This window comes from Serinus canaria, chromosome 1, assembly GCF_022539315.1.
Source record: "Serinus canaria isolate serCan28SL12 chromosome 1, serCan2020, whole genome shotgun sequence".
In the NCBI taxonomy this organism is placed as follows: Eukaryota; Metazoa; Chordata; class Aves; order Passeriformes; family Fringillidae; genus Serinus; species Serinus canaria.
Window position 1 is genome coordinate 34,703,420 of NC_066313.1, and position 23,604 is coordinate 34,727,023.

The following is a 23,604-nucleotide window of genomic DNA, read 5'->3' on the forward strand; positions in this document are numbered from 1 at the left end:
TAAAATCACATTTTTAGCAGGATCAATACATCCCTTACGGTGTTGTTCAAAAAAGAACATTACAGCCAATCTCTTGACATTTTTCCACCCTCCCTGCTCCATGCAGCACATTGTAATGCACTTCGGGGTTAAATACAGATTGTTTTTTCCCCACCAAATCTTTGAATGCCTAAAAAGGTTTTAATAATATTTTCCAGTATTAAAACATCTGGTCTGGAAAAGCAATAATTAGTGGTTATGGCTGACTGAAAGGCTTGGCATGACTTTTAATACCTGAAATGTCGGCTCATACAGACCTCTGGGAAGTGCGACTGGAACTTGGGTTCCTCGGAACAAACTCTCATAAAGCTGTTTTGTACAAAGGGTTCTGGTACTGGTAGGTCCTCTGGGAAAGGCTCAGTAGTAGAGTCAGGAAACAGCTCTTCAAAAGCCTTTGGCACAGTCAGATTCTGTCGGAGAGTTTTGTTAGGATTAAAGCAACCAGGAGGGTGATCCTCTAAGTTGGTCTGGTACTTGAGCACTCCCCTACAGGAAAATAAAAAAAGTAAAGTCACTGAAGTAACAGAAAATAACAAACAACTTATCTTCATTCAGAGAGGACTTCAGAAAGCAGTCACAAGCCTCATCTTCTGTTAGAAATTTTATTCTGTTTGCCTTTAGGACTTTCAATGAGATTGAAACTTTACAACAATAGAGCCTTCTGTCACTTGAGTCAAGGTTTAACTTTTCCAGCTCACTTGGCACTCCCCCACTGAACAGCCTCAAGCTTAATATTGCTTGAAATGAAGAAAATATTGTGGGGGCCTTGAAAAAAAAAATAAAATTAAATAATCGCATTTCCAATTCAATCACACACAGGCTGTTTTCACTCATCCTCCCTACAGTCAGCAAGCCCTGTTTTTAAGGCAGTCTTGTAGCAGAAGTGGACTAAGTTGCCAAATCTTAAACTGCAGGAATGTTCCCACTACTTGGTGTTTATCACGTCTGCATACAAATAGAAGGGAAAAAAAGTCCTGCATGGTAGCCAAGGAACCTTCCTTGCAAATTGTTTTATGAGGTCCATCCTTATTTTATTTTTTCTCAAGCTAAGTTAAATTTACAGTAAAATGAAGTGAGAACTTTGAAGCTGCAGAAGAAAGAATTGGGAACCTCAGACACTCCAGAATATCTCAGCACATGAATGAATCACTGAAAACAGGGAAGAACAGATAACAGTTGTAATAAAACTCCTCAGAAGAACTACTTGTGTCCAAATCTAGATTTGATTGCAATAAAACCACAAGGAAGAACATATAAAAAAAAGCTAAATGACACCTGCAGAGGATGGTGCTGGGTGGGAAATGAGGCATACTGAGACAATGCTCTCTGAGTGCTAAGCTTTGTTATGAAGGCTCAGCTCAAGCATACAATCAAACATAAGGATAGGTGCTCCCCCCTCCTCTCCTCAATATACACACAGCAGCAGCAGCAACAGAGTTTAACTCAGAAGAAAGAGAACTAGGACATCTGCAATATTCCCAACCTAAATGGGCTCTGACAGGCTGCTGGCAATCTTCCCTACAAAAATGCAGTCCTGACAGCTAGTAACAAGCTTCCTACATGGTCTAGTGAATCATGTCAAGTTGGAAGTTAAGCCTGCTCCCTCTTAAATTCCATCTAACCCTGGGAGAATCATTTGGGAAGTGTCCTTGCACCTACACACTTGCTTCTGCCTGCATTTATTGCTCAATCATGCCTGTCAGCTGCATCTGGTATCACGGCTGGTCACCACATATTGGCAAAGTGACAGATACACCCAGCATTATGCTAGTTCCCTGCTCCATAAATATTATGGTGCTTCATGGATTTAGCTGGAAGTCAAAGCCCATGCAGTATTTTTCCAGTGAATCTTGCATGCATGCCTGCCAGCAACTCCCACAGCTTCTGTCTTCTCAGCACACCCCCAGAGAGGATTGCCTTGAGAGTAGCTGCAAACATGAGCATCCCCTCCAGAGATGTTTATTCAACCTATTATAAACATGTTAGCTGAGAGGCAGATAGGGATCAAAAAGCTGCCTGTTAACAGCAGCTCAATAACTCCCAATCCTGAAGCTGCCAAGGAAAAGTAAGTCTTACACACCCAAGATCAGTGCCCAGAAAGGTTGAGTTCTACACTGAACAAACAAATCACTAACACATGACAGATGAATCACATCACTTTGTATATTGCTGAGAAGTGGTTGGCTGCCTGAAGGATACTGTAAGAACATACCTACAACAGTTTGAAACAAAACAAGAATCCAGAAATACTGTGGAAATACTTTGATCCTAAGAGGCAAAACCTCAGTCAACCTGCCTGTGCAGTTCAGCCATGGGAAAAGCCTTGCTCTGTACAGTAAGTGGCCATGCATTTGCAAATCTCTAAAACATCCCACACGGGAGTAATTTGGGCACCTAAGCATGGATATCTAAGCTTTCTTTATTCTCAAAAGAGATTATAAAATTGTTTAGGTTGGAAAAGACCTGTAAGATTGTAAAGCCCAACCATTAACCCAGCACTACCATGTTCACCACTAAACCCTGTCCCCTAAGCACCACATCTACACATCTCCTAAATATCCCCAGGGATGGTGACTTTATTGCTTTCCTGGACAGCTTGTTCCAGTGCCTGACAACCCTTTGGTGAAGAAATTTTTCCTAATGTCAAATCTAAATCACCCCTCGTGCAACTTGTGGCCACGTCCTATTGATCTTATCAATATCACTAATGGAGCTAGGAATCAGTCCAGCTCACCTGAAGGTAGATCTCTGAAACAGCAAATTACATGAAGCATCCTTCAGATTCCATTGGATGTATTTATCAGAACTCATTAGACCATAATAGGAAAGACACTAAGAAAGCATGTAGAGACCTACATTTAGGCATCTTAAAGTTGAACTGACTCCCACTCTCCATGACTCATTCCTCTCCCACTTCTGACACTCAGTTATTTCAGATTTGCACTGAATACCTTTATAATTCAGTATATTAAGGAGGCTGTGTACCAGAAATATGCCTATTCAATGCTCGCTGTATTACTGCAGCCTTGGTTTGTAAACTTGGTAAATGGAACATGGTTTGGAAAACAATGGGCAAAGGATAACATTGTGAAGGAGATTAATTAGACTGGACATGAAAAATACCCCTAAGGCAATCACTGGAACAGACTGCCTAGGGAGGTTAGAGGATCTCAGTCACCAGATGTTTTAAAGAATTTGACAAACACCTGTCAAGAATAATTTTGAAAAAATTCATCCTGGCCTAGGATAGGGAGAACAGGTTAGATTCATTTTCCCATCTACAAACAAGTACTATGCCATTAGAAAAAAAAACAATAACAAAGCCAAAAAAAACCTCAAATGACCCCCCCCAAACAAACAATAATCCCAAAAAAACCCAAAAAACTCACTGAGTACTAGAATTGTGTCTATAAGTTTCAATTGTTTTGAACTCTTTTTTTTTAAGAGCATATTTTATTCAACAGCATATTCCTACAATGATCTTGCTAGGCCAACTGCCTTTCCAAGTTTACTTTAAGCAGAAGGGCTCACTGTCACACACTCAAGCACCCCGTGTTTCAGTAGATGTTTGATGCCATGAAGAAATAAACCTCATTCAAATACACCTTCCCTTCTCTACACTCTCCATCTACATCCACAAAGCAAACTCCAGAGATGTTAACGGAACAGATTTTCACAGAACCATAGAATAGTTTGGGTTGGAAGGATTCCAACCCTTTAAAAGTCACCTTGTCCAACTCCCAACCCACGCAGACATATGTCGTAACTTCTGGAAGATGCTTTACCTTGCAACAGAGCTCAGTTTGTCTGATACAGATCTGACCCTCAGCTTCATGGCACATAAACTGATGTTTGTGAAAAGAAGAAAAACTAGGAAATTTTGTAAGCAAAGAGAACGAGGTAATCAGGAAGACACCATTCCTTCCCTCTCCTTTGGAGTCAAAAAAGAAGGCAGAAAGGAAAATGTAAGGGATGAGCAACTTTGCTTCATATTCTTGACTCAGGAAACAGGTAAGAGAGGGCACAAAAAGAAACTATGTTTCCTTGATTTCTCACTAGACACTGAATGGAAAAGGAATAATCTTAAAAGTGAAGAAGTTTGTGCTAGTTGGCTCTAGCACACACAAATCTCCAAGCTACAGCCTGATCTTTATTTAAACACACACCAGCGGACAGTGTCTTGTCCCAAAGTTGGCCCACTGTGCTCAAGCAAGCTCAGGAAAGGCAGTAATCAAGGAAACTCCTTTTTCTGGTTGTGCTTCAGGAAAAGGAAGAGTATTTTCCATTTACTTACCCAGAAACATGCAGCATCAGCAGCATATAGAAGACAAAGAAAAGGTTGTGTGTATACCAGAAGATGTCATAGTTTGAAACCCTGAAAAGAATAAACCATGGTTCAATGCTGTTTCAACTCAGATGGAATCTCTGCCAATTAAAAGCAGACCTGTGCACACAGGACATCATTATACACTGCACAGTTATGCAAAATGGTCAAAGCCCAGAATGTTTTCCCACAGGCACACTGTACTTGCACACAATTAAGTGTTGAGAAGAACAAGTGACTGGCACAGGAGTAACAAGCTGAGAAGGAGAGGTAAAGATGTAGAAGTACAGAGCCAGATGGAGAACTCTTCTGAAACTGGGAGACCTGACTGCTTTCACAGGTCCTAGTTAGTCTCCACAAGATCCTTACAGCTGGAATAGCTCTTCCACCTCCAGTCTCAAAACTCAACCTCCTTACAGTGAGTGTCACCTTACATTCTCCCTGCCCCAATAGTTAACATGCCACTAAGGCTGCAGCACACAAACAGGTAGCGTGGACAGCAGCAGAAGGGCCAGTGGGAAGGGTAAAAACCTTGTGAGGGTATGGAGTGGAAGGAGATACAGGAAGAATAGGACCCACAGCAAGGAGAGAACAAGAGCACAGTAGGAAAATTTTCAGGGCAGGAAGCCACATACATTACTGGTCCAGGACTGATGGTCTTGGGAAGAATAAGAAGAACATTACCACTATGAGATCAGGAAAGGTGAAGGTGACTTCCTTTTAGCAGTAATTTGTTAGGCAATATAAAAAGAACCCAGACCAAAGAAAATACCCATCTGGAACTGTTTTCTGTTAATTTTGTTTAGGGGTTTTTTTGAGTAAAATAGTTACCAACAAACAACAACCAATGGCTAAGAAAATACACTACTTCACAGCACACAAACACACCTCTCATACTACACAGCATGGTGGGAGAGTCCCTTCTAAACCCAAAGAACCTACCCCCATTCATAAACTGAAACAATTATTAAATAAAAAACATCTTTAGCTCTGAGAACATGATTTGAGAAGTTATTCCTCTGACACAGCTAACTTCTTTTTTTTTCCAGAGCTTTTCCCCTCCTATGGTCTTCTACACAACCAGCTAACTGTTCTTCCTTCAGTACAACTGAAACACATACTGCATTTGGTTCTGTTGTTACAGGACTAATTTGTTTTCTCAAAAGAGGAAAAATAACTCTGACAATCCCAGGGCTACCAAAATAAAATCCAAGCCAGCAAAATAACAAGGAAGTAAGCAAAGGAGGAAAAAAAGGAAACAAAGGAAGGAATACAGCAACAGCAAGGGGCTCTGAAATCCCCCCTCCACCCTGCCCTTCTTCCCCCAGTCAGCACTATGTTAACACTTTTTCCCCCTTGAAGCTGCTCAAGCCTTTTCTAACTCCCCACACCCTGGGAGGCATTTTCATGCAGTCACTCATCAGTATCTGTGAGGAGTTGTGGGAGTAATCATCAGTAAGAGGAAAAAAATTACAATGGTGTGCAGAGTGGATGCACAATTGGAAAGCACAAAGAGGGTAAAACAGACCCTCTGTCTCAAAACAGGTCATAGAATCCAAGGATGGGACCTTAAAGATGGTCTAGGTTAAACCCCATACCATAAGAAGGGATAAGGACACGTCTTAGAGCTCTGGTTTAATTTGGTTCCATGCTATAATACCAAAAGCTGCACACTGAATGTTTTATTGGCTCTTGAGCATCTTTTTCAGAATTTACCAATTTTTCAAAATTTCAGTGATGAAAAGTCAATCCGTGGACTGCTTCTGACATGTTGCTTTCAACAGCTAATTATTTCTATTGATTAAAACTACTGTACACTTCTTTCTTGAATACGTCTAAATGTCAGCTTCCAACTCGTTGAGCATTTTATTCTTCTTTCAGCACTCCTACAGATATCTCTACTATAAAATCCTGCTTCCTCACATGTATCAAGTTGCCCTAAATGTGAGCAGGCCCTCTGAACTTCACCTCCTTAAATTATATGGGTATGTAAGTCCTTGAACCTCTTATCACAAAGCATATTTTCCAACACTTTAATAATTATGTATTTCTTACTTGTGTCCTTAAACTGCAGATACATACATTAGTATTCTATCTAGTCAATAATCTTCCTATAGAGACACATGAATTTTTACAGCTCCTAAGAGTATTTACTTTTTTTACCTTCTTAAGGCTTAAAATAGACATTATTCACAGAAAGGATGCATTTCTCAGGAATGCAAAGTCCTGAACTTACTTTGAGGTAACTTGAATATTTAATTTTGGTTAACCTACTTTAGAATTTTGCAGATGAAGACCTGAAAGAGTTAGTTTACTGAGAAATGTAAGAGGAATTTATCATGCTTTAAAGGGATACATTAAGCAGCACGGTTCTAGAAAAATATTTTTAATCCTGTTACAGACAGTTTTGAAAAGAAAGATATATGTGGTAATTTAGAAGATGAAATTGAAGACTAGAATATTTGGTTACAAAAATAGATGGCACTGCAGCACCTTATTTTTTAATGTTATTTTAAATACATAATTTGCAAATCTTAAAAATCAATAATTTTAAAGTAGTCAGAAATGTCAACATTTATTGACAGGATTTATTGCCGATAAATTGCGAAGTTTTCCGATAACTTCATAACCCTACTGAAAACAACTACTGAACAAAAAATGTTGGTCTAATTCTCAGGTATAACATTGCAAAAATTTAGGAAACTTTTCAACTAATAATTACTTTATCCTCTTAAAGCATTAGCAGCTAATTCAGTCCTTCTAATACTTATCTTCACAGTTTACTGAAAAGGCAGGAAAACAGAGGCATACTCATGCATGGAACAATTTCAGGAAGAACATACAAAGGAAGAAATCACTAATTTGCAAGAGCAGATTAGGACTGAAATCCAAGACTACAACAGCCTCTGAAATACTTTTTAAAAAGCTCAGTTTCTGATAAACAGTGAACATTTACAATTAACTTTCCTGTACTGTATGCTCAGCCATCCTAAGGCACATGAGAATCCACAGGGAAAGAACTTGTAAAGGGACATAAAAATACATGCAGCAACTTGTTTCCTTAGGATAAAACACTATAATAAAGACAAGCTTGAGCTCTATGCCGGAGGGAGAAGCCAGGATAAAATTTCCAAGTAAGAATTATTGCTAAGGTAACAGGAGATAGAGATTATCTCTTTTGGGGCTTTGATTCTGCTGGCTAGACAGCAGAAAGCTGGGAAAGTATTTGCACTTACAGTAACTGTGGAAGGAACTAAAAGGCATGTAACCTCAAAAGATGTTGCATGAACCCCAAAACTATTTCCAAGAGTGCTTACAACTCCATATATTCTTCTAAGTTTCCCAATCACTAATACATGATGTTTTTCTAATTTAATTTGGCCTTGAAGAAGACAGGACTTTGTTCTGGCTCAATGTTGCGGATTAAAGTAATAGTTTTATTTTTCCATCTCCCCAAAACTGTCTTTCCTTTGCGAGCAGAGCCATCTGTGTGGACCATGTAACGTGCAGCCATGCTATATCCGGTGCAGCAGCCTAATCCTGCACGTCTGTAGCCTGCAGTGCCTCACAAAAGTCTCAGCCCTGGAAGAAGCCTTGTCTACTGAAGATGCACAAGTATTTGCTGAACTACTTTTTCAAATCACAGGATAACACTGCCAGGTAACACTCCAGCTACTCAGGAAAGACAGATTAGTTCAACAAAGTTCATAACCACGTATCTAACTCACATCAGTGGAGCACCATTAGTGTTTGAAGATACATAATTAATATTTCCTTCCATGTTTGCTGAACTGAGGTGATGCACTTACATAGGGAATTCAACCTCTGTAAAGATGAAGGGGTTATTTTTACACATTCAATTGCAGAATCCAAGCCTTAAAAAGACTACAGCATTGGGCTAGTCCCCTCAGGTGCCACTCACTCACAGGTATTATCATATGTGCTCATCAATATTGGTACAGAATGTCAACCCACCAGAGGACCAAACCCCTAGAAAACCCAGCAGCTGCTCTGAGCCAATACTGCATTGCTGCATGGTATATTACAATTCACATTAAAAAGAATATATCTGACAACCAGAAGAGCCCTTAAAAGCAATGTTCAACTTCAGTAGCAGAGTTTTGTGTCAGTTTGTGTCATTGCTGATAGTTTGGGGTTTGGGTTCTTTTTGGGTTTTTTTTGGTTTGGGTTGGGTTTTTTGTTACTTTTGTTGTTATAATTGGCAAAAAAAAAAAAAGATAACAATAACATCTTATTTTTCTTCCACTGAACTTAATTTATGCACTGCACAGAACTTCCCATTTGCTGAGTTTACTGCCTTCCCTACAACCAGGAATAAAAGAACTATTTAAAAATTTAAAGGTCCACACTTTTAACTCAGCACACTCATTAAACAGTACTTTTTCAGAAGGCAATTCAATCAGGTCTTGTAATTGTTTTCATACAAAATTCACTGTGCTAATTTACTGCAAGCTAGGGAAAAAAAAAAACAGACAAGAAAACTGGTATTTTTAGCCCTCTAGTCAGTAGGAGAATATGCTTACAGAAATTGCATTTTTTAGCATAACAATCATATTGCATCTTACCTGATGGCATATGTGGAAGCTGTACACATTAGGAATAACACTAACACCATAATGACTCCAGTCAGACCTGGAACTAAAATGGACAGAACTTACAATTAAACTGTGAAGAGCTATACTTGTCTACTACGACCTTTTAAGAAAGTAGAATTAGACACAAAAATCATGATTCAATCAAACTCTTGAATATTCTTATCTCTTGAGCACAACTCATGTAACAAACCAGACAGGAAAGAAGAGTTCTTGCGTAATTTCCCACCTTCCCAAAGAAAAATACCCTTTTCCTTGCATTTTACCATGCATCACAATTTCCTATTTGTCTTTGCTCCTGTCATCTTTTGCTTGTGACATCTGTGTCTAAGAAGATAACTAAGACCAAACACTGTTTATGTGCAAGACTAACTGCACAAGCTTCTGTCTCTTTTTTATTCCAAACACTGCACTCTGTTGATCATGACAATTAAAAACCTGTTCAGGGACAGAATTTCAAGCAAATCAATTTCTATGCAAGCTGTCACTACAATTTTTTGCCAGCCTATTTCATTCTGGAACGGGGAAGATCCTGAAATTACTCTCCATGGCATTGTATCATGCTTGAAATTGTTGCCCATAGAGCAAGGTCTGTGACAATGATCTGCAGCCAGCAGTCGGGAAGGAAAGGTTAAAAATATTAACAATTTAACTCATCTGCTCAAATGAAGACTTGTATCAGAATTAGTTTATTCTCAGGTCTTTCTTAAATCAAAGGAGAGATAATCTCAAATCTTACCTTTCTATAAACTACTCAATACCCATTCATTGAAAATCTGATATCCAAAATCTGACATACCACAACTCCCCAGTTTTTACAGACCTACAATCAATGGAAGTTTTGTCATGGACTGCATAAAAAACTGGATTTCCCTCCTTCGTGGAAAGATTGCAGTTAAAAGCAGCTGCAATAAAAAATATGTATTCTCTCCTAATTCCTGCTTCCTTCCTAATTTCTTTTTTCTCAATCTGATTTGATGTGTAGCGTGCAATGAATCTCAACTCTGAACTAATACCTCCAATGCAATTGCAGTACAGCACCTGATTTAGCTTCCTACACTGTCACACAAGCCAGAGGTCACCCTTTATGTCCAGTTTTTCAATTATCTTCTCCATCAGACTGAAATCACTCAGTCTTGCCCCAGTTTATCAGTTCATTTTTAGTGTTACCTTCTGCCCTGTCCCTGACTCTCCTTTCCTCTATTAAGTATAATCTTTAATACTTGTTCCTCCCACAGTCTGCCTCACACCATTATAAAAGGAGCTTCTTTCCTGGGCTAATCTGAAAAGCCATCATCTCCCTATAAATCCTTTTGATTCCTTATTCCTTCTGTTTGCTGTTCTGAACTGTCTGGGAAGAAACCAGGGTTTTTTTTGCTTGTTTGCACAGCTCCCAGTGCAGCAAAGTCTTGGTCCCTTCCTGAGCACTCCTTCAGCACAAACAGTACAGGTTAATTATCAGTCGTTAGGACAGGGAGTGAACAGCGTAATTTTAAATTTAGGATAACTCTGACCTCAGTTTCTGTCAGTCCAGGTTCTCCTTTCCTCTTCTTTTAACTGATCTAAACCTTTCCTAGGGTTTTTGGGAAACACTGGCACGTCAGCCACTAACTCCAGCACACCTATTGGGATTGACAAACCTAAACCACTGCTGTCTGCTCACAGATTTGATTTGACTGTGCCCTAAATGCTACCAAGTCAGGATTTTGTGTTTGATCCAAATAAGGGAGAAAGTGCGACGGCATCAGGAAGGAACTTGATCTGCTTATGAAGCGCTACAGCTCAGACTGGTGCCTGCCCCTCCATACCCAAACATTGCTCACTTCTAAATTCCTGCACCAAAAATGTCTTCATCTATTTATTTTGTATGAGCCTGATTCCCATGTAACAGTTTAGATTGCTCAGAAACCCAACCAGCCCTTAAGTAAAGCAGCTGAAGTAAAAAGACTGGTTTTCCACTATGCTTCTTTTTCTAGAAATTGGATCATTTAGGAATTTGGTTTCAGTATTAGGGAGAATCTCTGTTTGAAACCAATGGATTTCTTCTGACTCATCTGTACAACAACAGATTTGAAAATGCTGCTCATCCTACTACTGTACTTATGTAACTCCTGCCTCCTGACTACTGCATAAGCAAACTCAGGTTATATTAACACAAATCACACAACCCCAGATAGCTGAGATACAACAAATGGAGCATGCCAATACAGGACGAAAAGAAATTTGGTCTGCAGAGCAACAAAGTTTTCTCACTCAGTTTTGGAGGTCTTACCAGTTGCAAAAAGTAGTTTCCTCGGGTCCTGAAAAACAGACAAGCAAAACCAAATAAAATCAACATATGGTATTTTATATTTATAATACGAATAATTTTAAAATAATAAGCAGCCCATGAAGCTCACACATATTAAGACATATGCAGTCCCTAATCTGGAAGCAGGAATGGATTTGGTATTTGGTGACAGTTTACATTGACTGCAATTCAACAAAAACTAAACCTTCAGCCTTTGCCTTCCCCCAGCAATGATAATTCTGATCTATAATCTGGATTTAGGAAATTTTACGGATAACTGTAAAATTTCAAAAAACTGTAAGTTTTTTGAAAGCTTAACTTTACTCAGTTACCTCATCCCTTTGGGAGGACAGAGTGAAACAGAAGAGGGAGATGTTTTGAATTTAAATGTAAGACAAGAGGCAAGCATTTTACTGCCAGCTATATCACCCAGACATTTGCAGAGACCCTAGTGAAGCAAGACTGAACACAAAGGATCTGACAGATGTTCCTGTGTCCTTCACCACATGTGAAAGGAAGAGGGAATATTTCAGCATCAGGGAAACTGCCTCACTTCCCCTGATCCAAGCAGTGAAGACAAAACCTCTACTTCAAGAGGTTTTGTCTTCACTGCTTGGAAAACTTTTTTATTTAAACTTGCAGTTAAATGTAGTGAGGGGAGGTAAGATGTTGTCATACAGGACAGGAGAAATGAAGTGACCATCTTTCTGACCTTGTCTGCATCCAGACGTGTGTACCCAGGTAGAGAAGATGAGAGTACCATCCAGACTGTCCACCAGAATTTAAAAAGGGATAGAAGTGGGATTCAAATACAAAGGTGAAAGAGCTACTTAAGTACCTAAAATTCAGGAGTTTTGATCCTTGAGTTCCTAAAAAACTTGCTATTTTCTCCTTTTTCTATTGCAGAATTCACAAGGCTGCTTAGTAGAGGCTTAGAATCCTGGCATGTTCTTGCCTGAGGTAAACTTCTGTTGATGTTCCTGATGAAGGGAAGCCTATCAGACCACTTCTAACACAAGCAGACACACAGTCTATCCAGAAGCTCAGCACAAGAGTTGGTGTTGGCATGTCTGTCTGCCATTGAATAGCTGGGTGATTAGATCATTCACCCAGGGAGTGGAAGACCTTGGTTGCTGGTCCTTAGGAGCCTGGACTGAGTCAAGCTCTCTTTTTCCAGGAAATGATGCAGCTGGGATAGGGTCATTCTAAGTGCTTCCTAATGAAACTGGATAAAAAGAAATGCAGACCAGAGACTAGAATGAACACAAACAAGAGAGAACTTGACTGCAGCGTAAGAAGAAAGGGTGCTGGACTCTGGTCTTGCTTCAAAAATCTGCAAATGCCTCTCCATTGCCAAACACACAAGTAAGCACCTGACCAAGGGACTACAAATCTGATATTCCTGCAAGACATCTGCACCACAGTCAGACAAGGCAACACAAATCAAGTATTTCACAAGCAGAAATCAGTTTATGTAAACAACTAACTCCATGCTTAGCATATATATGCATACATGCATTCACTGCAGCTAAAAAATGCAAAATCAGTTTCAAATCTGACTGTATTCTAAAGAGTGGAAAAAATCTGCAGAAAAAATTTGCCCAAAAAGCAGCAGAAATGTTGTAACCAGGCCCACCCAAGGAACAGAGAGAAGCAGAAGAGAAGCAAGAGAACAAGAAAAGTTTAGATGATTGCATTCTCCATCTAATAATCAAACAGGACTGAACCTTGCTGGCTTTAACACATCCTAGGTCCAGACAAAGAAATAAAATCCACAGGAGTCCACACAATGGTGAGTTTCCAGTGCATGAAACAGGAGCACTATACAGATCACACAGTGGCACTGAATATGCAAATATTCATTTATTTAAATGATATGCTTAAAACCAAAATATGAAAGGAAAGCTGGCTCACCTCACCACGATAGTTTGCTGCATTTAGGGTCACAAATTCTTCATTGTAGTTCTCAGAAAAGTTAAGAGCATTCACCAGATGAGCAGCAACATGTAAGACTAAAAAAAAAAAAAAAACAAAAAACAGAGTAAACCTGTAAACAAGTGCTGGATGTTCCCTGTGGCCACCCAGATGCCAAGATATAATCACATCACCTGCATGAGACACACCAGGGACCAAGGAATTCTTAATTATTCTTCAAGAGTAAATCAGCTTATAAATATTAATGACAGAAGGCTGTATGTATTTTAGGATTTTTTTTAACACTACAGCAATGATTTCTGTACTGCAATGCTTCAGCTGAGACACAACATTCAAAGGTGTCCAGCCAAGAATATTTCCTCTTCACCAAACTGGGTAGCTATCTCCACTGCTCCCTCCTCTGCAGGTAAGCCTGTAGTACCCTGTTTTTTCACTCAAATTCCTTAGGCACAATGAGGGTTCATTTGGAAGGGCAGATTTTGACCTGGTCTCACATACCTGTCTTCTAGGAAACTGGCATTTTAGGGAAAGGCTTGACATTAGAATGCATGCCCACGTGTTTAAAGCAAAAAGTGAACCAAACCCCCGCACACATTCGAGAAAGCATTTACAATTTAAGACAAGCAAGCACAGAGCAAGACTACCCCCAAATGTACTGCAGCAGAAAAACCACGAAGTGCTGCATCAACCTGCTTCCAAAACATGCTGCTGCTCAGCACGGTAAGAACTCACCTGAAAAGATGCATATCGTAACACCACATGTCACATGGAAAGTTTTGCTTTTATCTAGCAGCCTTCTGGTTTTCTTGCTGGCAACCTAGTAAGAGAAGAATTCAAGTAACCTCTTCCAAAACAAAGCAAAGAAAAAAATACCAGCAGCAACTGTGGTGATATAATAGCAACTTCAGGTTAGGTTTACCACCTCTGCAAGCTTAGTACCTAAATTTAAAAACTACTGGATTATGCCAATTTTGAGGACTTAATGAAGAAACTACACAGATATCAAGAGTACATAATGTACCTCCTGGCCTTAATATTTAGGAACTCCAGCATTACTTGTGAAGGCATCACTGATTCTTATATAACCAAGATCAAAAGGAATGGTGTATTTGCACACACACACACGTGCATCTACAGCCATCAAATCGTACAGGTATTCTCACGTGATTAACAGAAATCACAGGTTCAATCTGCAACCATCTAGCAAACACAAATGTTCCTCAAAAGCACTATTTATAGTTCTGTAGAAGCAACTGGCAAATCACAAAGAAGCTAAACATTGTTTCTCCCATGATAACAAATGTATCAGGTTGGGTATTTTTATAGAACATTCCATCACCTCCAGTAGGACACTTGTGGTCATGCAGAGACAAAGTTGGGTTTACTCTGTTGAATTCTATCAGGAAGCACTTGAGAGGACACATATATCTCTAACAAAAGAGTTTGGAAAGACAGAGGGGAATTCATCTGGTTACAGCTCCACAGCAACTCCCCATCCTTCAAAAATGCACTGAAGAAACCACCCTCCAAAGAGGTCAAATCCAACCAGAAAAGCCTGTCTTCAAAGGACTCATGAATCTCGGCTAAATGTCTGATCCTCGCACCATGCAAGCACATAGTGTAGAACAAACAGGATTTAAGAGATTCTATTGTTTTTTATACCAGACAGAGACCAGGGCCCTTCTCTCAGGCGCTTCATTCCAAGGACAGCACTCACCTTCTGGGATCCCCGCAGGAAGGCCAAGAGAACACGGCACATCGGGAGCAGGACCAGGCAGCAGTTGAGGTTGAGGACAGACGCCGAAGCTCTGCTAACACACAATCCTAGCTGAACAAACATTGCAAGAGTTAGATTATGGGGAGAAAGGAACGGTATGTGCGTCAGCCCTGTCTCTCTTTTACTCTGCTGTGAAACCAAATGGTTCCCATGCTCTCTGACTCATCCATCAGAAGAGGGGAGTTTCATGATGTGCTGGAGAAACCACAGCACAGGCAGCATGCTATCCTGTCCTCACAGGGAAGGAAACAGCTCTCATCTTTGCATCAAAAAGTTATTAAAAATTAATTTTGTCAACAATAAATGACAACTTTCTACTGGAAGTTTCAATATCCTCATCAGTGCTCAAAGGCACATGCAACAAAGCATGTGAGATGACAGTAAGTGTCCACTGAGAAATGACATGAAAGCTTCAACAGACATAACTAAACAAAAAAGAGTGATAAATACTATGATGACACTAGAGAGCCACTAGAGTGTAATGATTTTCTATTAAGCCACCAAAAGTTGTGAAAAAATATTGATTCAGTCAAACTGAAATGGTCATAGTGCTTCAAGGACTGTTACAGAATTGCCATAAAACTCCTCATCCATTCACATTATGCAATGCCGTATTTGGACATAAAGAAAGTAGGCTTTCTTCAGTTTAGCTGCTCAATAGCTGGGAACTGTAATGAAATCTAATTTCACTAATGCTTTCACTGATATATTTGGAACTTACATAATTAGAACAAAAACACTTGTCAAATAAATGAACAAAGCACACATTCATGTCATAAACCTGTATTTTTAATCTTATTATATTATCTCATTCATTTATGATTTTAAAAAGTTAGCAAAATGCCATTGTTCTCTAGTTATTAGGTTAAATTACAATTTTACTAGCTTATATAAAAGATGCTTTTAGACTGTCAACAGATTTCTGGAAGGATATTTCTTATACTGTTCTCAAAACTCCAAGTATTTCAACTCCTGAATAAATTAGTAAAAAAATATTATAATATTAAAGATAACTCAAATGCTGCAGGAGCATGTGAATGAGTTGAACAGGTACAAATTATCTGATAAAAATTACTTAAGGTCTATTACCTTTTCAAAATTAAACTCTACATAAAAAAATGAGCATGTTTTACTTTCTCCAACAAAAATTAATCTGTGCAACATCTATTATATTCTTATCTTTGTTATCAAGAAGAAACAAAACTTACAGACTTATGTTTGTGTCAAAGAAAATGGACGATTATATAAGCTAGTAAAAACAAACAGAACATTTCAGAATACTTCACAAGATCTCAAGTACAGCAGCATGAAAGTGCTTTTAAATACCAGGTACCATAAAGCATTGCAACTTCCTGTGAGCAACATCCATGTACCTCACCTGCTCTGCAGCACACCTGGGCACAGCACCAGGAGGCAAACAGAAGGTAAAGATGTTCAATCTACCTGAAGAACCAAGCTCTGCACCTAAATCCTTTTTCTCTTCCAGCTACTTTACATTGTTTAGTTAGACCTGAGTGCTAGGGACCTCCTCATCAGACCCTACCAGCTTCCACGGAACAGAGCAGTCACCAGGGCACCCTCTCTCAAAAGCTGCCCATGAGAAGCAGGAGAAATTACCCCACAAAATGTGCTCTACCTTGTTCTCTACCACCTAAATGTGGGATCTCCAGAAAAAAAATCCCAGGAACACATCATCTCCAACCTACTGAATGATAGAAAATAAGACTAAAATGAGCCATGTCACTTAGTTCTTTCCCACTCTCCAGATGTCCTCCACTATTTCTTCCAATGTACTGTTAGTCCTCTTTTTCCTTACATAAAACCTCCCTTGCTTCTATTTCATCTGTTGCTTCACTCTCTGATCACCTGCACAATGAGAATTTTTTCTTGCTACTCCTACCTCATAAGCCATGTTCTCAGACCTTAGGCCATCCTCTCCTCCCTACTCTGGACTCTCCCAGCTAGAAATGACCCTTGAACAGACTGGACTTAATAAAAAGGAAAATATCTCTATAATGCACTGTTTGTATATACATCACTGCCTCTATTTTCATTAAATCCTCTAAAGAGAAGCTAAAAATGAGCTATACACCTCACTGAAGCATTCACTTTAGAAACATGGTCATTAAAACATATAAAGATTTTTTATTGGGGCTTACTGACATGCTACAGTATTGCAGTGATTAAATGGGAATGACTTGAAAACCTTAAGAATTATGTTAGAAATAATGTAATGCAAACTCCAGAAGCAGACTGAATCTTTTTTGTAGCTGTTGATTAAAACCCAAAATCTGCAAAAGTTTCAATACCATTAATGAGCAGTTTGAATATTTTAATAACTTCTGTTGTATGACCTATATGATACATCACTATTTTCTCAAGAAATTTATGTTGCCTTTGAGTTTAAATATAAACTAGGCACGACATCAGTTATCCAAAACTTCCTTTACCAAGTAACTTGTTGAATTTACAATTTTTTCTTACAAAACTTCAAGAAAACAATAGTTTGGTCTAAAAGAGAATCAATTCTACACTGAATAGTGTTAAATAAATGAATAACTCCTGTCGGAGCTCGAGAAGCATTTGGACAACACTCTCAGGCACATGGTGTGATTCCTGGGATGTCCTGCTCAGGGCCAGGAGTTGGACTGATGGGTCCCTTCCAGCTCAGCATAGTCTGTGATTATAAGTAAAATGCCAAACAATTAAAAAAGTATGAATCACAAATGACGGGCAGAAAAGGCTGTTCTGCTAACCATCCTTTGTTTTTCTCCACCATTTAAATAAAGAGCAAATATTCACTCATAATGCAATTGCTATGGAAGAATGTCCTTACATTCATTATAATCCAATGCTATCAGCAACTGTACATACATGAAAAAAAAAAAAAAAAAGAAAAGAAACAAAAGGAGGGACCAGCAAACAACTACTCACTGCATTTTCAAGAAAGTATGATTCAAATATTAAAATATTGTCACCAATGGTTCATGTAAGGTTTTATTCTGAAGAAATAAAGTTCAGCAATATTTCCTACAACAAGCCCATGACTGATTTGCAAACAATGGGAAATGCATTCAGAAATTCTTAAAATCAAAATTCAGGCAAGAAGAAAAAGAGTTTAAGTTTGCTCTTGATATATAGCCAAAAGCTAAAAATATTACCATGAAACTAATTCTTTCCAAATGGTTTCCAAGAGATCTCTTTCTTAACTTCCTTTGCATTGCCTGGGAGGCATAGTAACAAATTAACACAGTACATTGTTGGATTTTTAAACAATAGTAGAATAAAGAATGATTTTTGCTCCAAGGCAAATCACTGGGTCTAGAAGGGAATATATACCCTTATTAAGTAGTTAAGAAATGAGAAAAATATAACCCTATTTTATTTCTGAAGTTTTTACTGTCTTAAAAAAAATGTTATCGCATGTGACTGGCACGTGAAATTTCTGCAGGATCAAAAAGAAAAAAAAAAACCCGCACACACAAAGTCTCTGATACAACATATACTGGTATCTGATTTCATGGAGGGGCAACAAATCATAAAAAAAACTAATGATTACTCCAATTTACAGACTAAATCTGTGGCAAAAATAGTAGGGAACTGGACCATCCACAAAACTCAAATCCTTAAAACTAGGTTAGATTTTTCCTCCAGACAAGTATTAAGGAATTGCCACCTTCTCCAAAACAGCATAAAAGAGCTCCAGAATGTAAATTCTCCAGTTATCCCTGTATGATGTACAGTCCACAGAAATCCAGATGGACTCCTGGCTGTGCTCATACAACATACAAAGTAGGACAGAAAAGTGAAGAGTCAGTTCTTGTTGCATCCTGCTGCCAGCAAGACTGAAAGTGAGAAAATGAGCTTTCTCTGTTAGGCCAATGATTTCAGTATTAGATTGAGGGCTGAAAGACCCTACTGCTACCCCAGAATTCCCCAAAGTTCATCATTTATAAAAACAGAGATGAATGTTACATGCAACTGCTGTGGCACAGAAATCTGATATTTTATACAGGGTTGCAAAATGAAGATTTCAACAAACACTGTCCTATCTCATATTTTAAATCAATCTTGTATCAAAAGAAATATTAGAATAATGCAAACTCTTCCACACCTGAGAGTGATGTGATTGTTTCTCAAGACTTCACCACCTACAAGCAACAACCCTAAACAGCTCATGGTGCAATAGAGAAACCACACTTGATGCTGTCTCTTAGAGCCTTTCTTTAAAATTTTTCAATCTTCTTTGGTTGAGGGCACCTTGAAAGGTAAGGGCACAACTCACAAGCCACATGCTGCTCTGCAGACACGGGTGACAGACCACCTCCCCAGATCAGTACTAGAGCACCTAAAGTTGTTATTTCCCTAGGGGGAACAAACAGTGCTACACAATGTGACTCTTTTTGACCCAGCTTCCTTTTCTTCATAGAGTACTCATTCTCTTGAGCAACAGAGCACTGATAACCTCAGATGAAGGACAGAACTGAACTCTATGCACAGCAATTATTCCCCTTAGGCCTGTCAAATCTGTCTGGAGATCTTTCAATAAAAACACGAAGCAGTTGAAAAGAAGGAAAATGTGAAGGTAGGGGAAACCTACCAGAACATCCAGAACATGTGAAAATGTCTGCGAAAGTTTGACTTGGTTTTGCCCCTGAAGAAGGTTTCAAAGAAGGACTCTCTAAATCCTAATCTTATGTACTGCAACCCTTTAAAAATCATTTTAGGTGGTGCAATATTTTTTAATATGTACGGGGTATCTTCCCTGCACTGCTGTGAATCAGTATTCTCCCTGTTCACTTGTAACTCATCACACAGGCATTCTCTGAAGGTTTTCCATCTCTTCTTGTCTACAAGTTTAGGTCATGTTCTCATTTTATACACAGTGCCTTTGTGTAGGATGTACTCCTTCTTCTGCTTAAATCAGTCATTCAAACTGAAGAAAACAACTAACTTAATCTTGAGTGCAGTAAGAGCTTCCAACTTCTCTGATAATCTCCAAGCAAAGGATCAAGATACACAGCTCCCCCCAATGCTAAGATGTGGGGGGTAAGCAGATTCCAGTGCGGTTGCATAACGACCAATGAAAGTGGAATTTTGTCTCAATTAGTGAAATCTCTGTTGTTAGGATGAACTAGCAGGGAGAGACATAAAAGTTACTGGAATGGAACGTATTCCAAGCAGTGAATAAAGGTGACAAATGCTATGCACAATACAAGTCAGCAGCTGTACAGATAAAGAAGCTAAAGAAGCGAGGTAGCACTTTTCAGCCCCATTTTCAGTTATTCAGCCTTTTCCCAAAGAGATCCTTCTGACAATGCATTTTCTTCACTTTGGTCTGAAACCCAGAAGCTTATCTCTTGCATTAACATTTGACTACATTACAGCTATTTGAGCAGGGACAAGAGAGGGAGTAGGGAAAGAGAGACCCTTCATGCCATGACAAAATGAGCTCAAAGCTCTTTCTGCTCACAGGGAACTCAAGCAACAGGAAACAAGCATTTCATTCAATGCTGTTAAAGCAAGACTTGAGTTCTCTAAGGCCAGTACCAAATTTATGGCTGATTGTCTTTTGACCAGGCACAATCAAACTTGTTGGACAAAAATACAGCCAAGCTAGACTGAAGAGAGAAATCCTGAAGTCTGTGAAGAAATCAGTCTGGTCAATTTCACTGACTGAGCAGACCAAAATCCCCAACAACAAAGATTTTGGAGTCAAGTAATTTAAGACTCTCCCCTTCTGTAACTCATGCCTACTACACATTATAGCACCTATCAAGAACATAAAAATGAGAATATTCCCTTCCCCTTTGCCAAACTCTTTGATAAGAAATTCATGTCTGTTGGGGATTTGTTCCCGGGCTTCTCTTCCTGAAGCAATGTAAGACCACAAGTTAACACCTATGAAATCATTAAAAAAATGAGGTGCTTTATCTGAAATTTATCTGAATACTGGTGTTTTCCAACCAGTGTGAATGAATGCATTCATACAGTAAGACTATGACCTGCAGTGTTACAAGCAATTCAGTATCCAAAGGGATGGTTCATCAAAGCAAAGAACTGGAAAGGGATTTACATCCACTAGGTTCTGCTGAACTTTCACTGCAAGTGTTATGCAACCACAGAATTATTCTGGTTGGAAGGGACCTCAGGATGTCTCTGCTCAAACCCCCTGTTCTAAGCATGCTCAACACCAAACTCAGGTTAAGTTTGCTCAGAGTTTTTCGCCCAAATAGGTTTTGAAAACTCCCAGGGATAGAGACTGCACCGCGAAGAGTTCATAGTCTCATCAACAGAAGTCAAACTGAGCCAAGCCGAGATGTCTGACACAAAATAACACTAAGTTTCCTGGTACATAAAAGATTGATCAGCCTCCTCCTACCACATTACTGCCTTCTACATGTCTGTTCTCTTGGCATTTCCAGGACACCACCACGATCTTAGTGCCTTTTCACAGGTGTAGAATTAAAGATCAGGAAGATTGTTATTGAAAGACTGAGTGAGAGTTAGGTACCTAAACTAATTTTAAATCCTGTCCTGAAGTATCGTGTTGAACATCACAGAGAGTGCAACTGGAAAAGAATAATTCTGAGCCTCGCTCTTCTGTAGACAGACAAAGGGAAGTAAATCACTTCAGTGACCACTGAACAAAAGACCAACCCCATTCTTTCTCTTCCTTCACATCAGAGATGGCATAAAAACATGGCACAGTTGAATATACTCAGAATATTCAGTCCAAGGTCTCATCGTGTCACACTGATTTCCTCCAGCAACTCTTCTTGTTCTCCAATTTGTTACTTGGCAAAGAACAAAATTACCTGTGGTAAATCTTTCCATGCTGCAAGTGCACAAGTTCTTAAGGCAATTACAGCCTATTGTAGCATAAGAAAGAAAAAAAGCCAACTCCTTAGGAAACCTCACTGAAAAAAACAGAAACTTTTTTTAACTCAAAAGGTGCCACTCCTTTTGGGCAACTTTGTTAGCTGTCTGGAAAAAGGAACCAGTTCTCATGGAAGTATCCATTAAAGAGTTCAATCTGTAAATACAAAAAATATCAACTGTTGAATTATAAACGAAGAATTGAATCTAAATCTCAAAATCGTCAGATACAAGAAATTGCACAGAGGCTCTGCAAACAACTCACACAAGCACAGAACAGAGAGGAGACTGGTTATACAGATGGGCCATGGGTCAGTGGCTATACAAACCAATAGAGAAAAAGAAGAGGGGCAAAAATCCCTGTGCAGCTGTAGTATTGCTAATGCCATCTCCTGAAGAAACCAAATTGGGTTCAGTTTTCCCAGCCCTTGCAAAACAATCTCTAAGATTAATATGCATACACAGATATAATGGAGAGAAGAGAGAAAGCTTAATTCACAGAATTACTAGGTTGGAAGAGACCTTAAAGATCATTGAGTCCAACACAAATTTTAGAGTCCAAACCCTAACTTTGGTATCTACTGAATATATTTAGATGAGCTGTAAAAAGTGAATTGCAAGTATATTTTAGTCTTTAGCATTTTCAAAATGTTGAAATTAGTTTGATAACTTTGACCAAAAGTATCTTTTAGGCTTAGCTCTTAATTTTTAATTTCATTTTACAAGTCCCTAAATTCTGTAGTACTTTTTCCCACAGTGGCAGACACAATTATACAAACTTAAAAGCATGACCTCCTAGTCCTCATCTCCTGACCAATCTGTTGTCTGAGTCATCTCACATGTTCTGAACACACATTAAGTTAATTTGCAAGTGTCTTCGACTTTAAGCCATAAGAAAACAACAACAAAAAAAACCAAAAAAAAAACAAAAAAAAAAAACCAACCAGATGATGAGCTGGTATGAGGCATACAAGTAATCTGAATTGAGAGAAACTTGCTGATTGATACCAGCTGAAAATCTGGTCCAACATATTACCCAAGAACATTTGCTTTACAAACAACCCATTTGCTCCGCCAGGAGCAAATGCAGTTTTCAAATGGATACACTGGGCTGCAAAGCCACTAGAAACCAAGGTAAAATTAAACATGTTTTCATGCTTTTTCTGTCAAGAAGGTCACCACCATGAAGGATTTAATTATTGTCATTTCCTTCTTTTTTGCACTATCTTTGCTAAGATTCATTCTTGAACACATCTGAATCAACCATAAGGAAAAAAAAAGGAGAAAATTGTATCAAGTCAACTTATTTCCAAGCAAGATCACAAAACTTTATGGTACTGGTTAGTTATGACAACATTAGCCATATATGACTATATACCCTGAATTTACCAAAAATAAACGCCAAAGGCTCTACAGCAGATTAGCCTGTACATCATCTGTGTTTAATCCCATGTCAACCTTCAGCTGAAATCCATTCCTGAGTATGACATAGTGTTACAAAGAATCATGTTATTCAGACACTTTTTCCTGGATTGTCAAATTCTGAGTAACTCGTGGGCATTTCCCACAAAGATGTTAACCCTTATTTTATGCATTTTTAGAGGAAAGGTTTTTCTGAAATTACTACAATGGGTAATTTCCTAAGGCAGCCTGGTATCTCACGTCTCCAAAGTATCTTTTGCTGTTCATCTGCTGGTGGTGCTTTTTTGTTCATCTGCTGGTGGTGCTGCCCTTGCTAAACCAAAAC

The 23,604-nt window shown here is 38.8% G+C and overlaps 1 protein-coding gene across 4 annotated transcripts in view; it reads right to left on the bottom strand.

Moving 5' to 3' along the window:
• The window catches only part of NOX4 (NADPH oxidase 4), a 102,149-nt gene that overhangs the window by 76,607 nt on the left and 1,938 nt on the right, over positions 1-23,604 (bottom strand). For 3 of the 4 annotated variants that reach the window (XM_009102739.4, XM_050979971.1, XM_050979977.1), the window contains exons 3-9: positions 14,919-15,029; positions 13,934-14,018; positions 13,181-13,278; positions 11,249-11,276; positions 8,950-9,022; positions 4,334-4,414; positions 297-525 (exon numbers count right to left, since the gene is read on the bottom strand). In XM_009102739.4, the coding sequence (XP_009100987.2) occupies positions 297-525; positions 4,334-4,414; positions 8,950-9,022; positions 11,249-11,276; positions 13,181-13,278; positions 13,934-14,018; positions 14,919-15,029 (705 nt within the window). The remainder of the gene's footprint in view (positions 1-296; positions 526-4,333; positions 4,415-8,949; positions 9,023-11,248; positions 11,277-13,180; positions 13,279-13,933; positions 14,019-14,918; positions 15,030-23,604) is intronic. The other variant, XM_030234642.2, reaches the window with a different exon arrangement.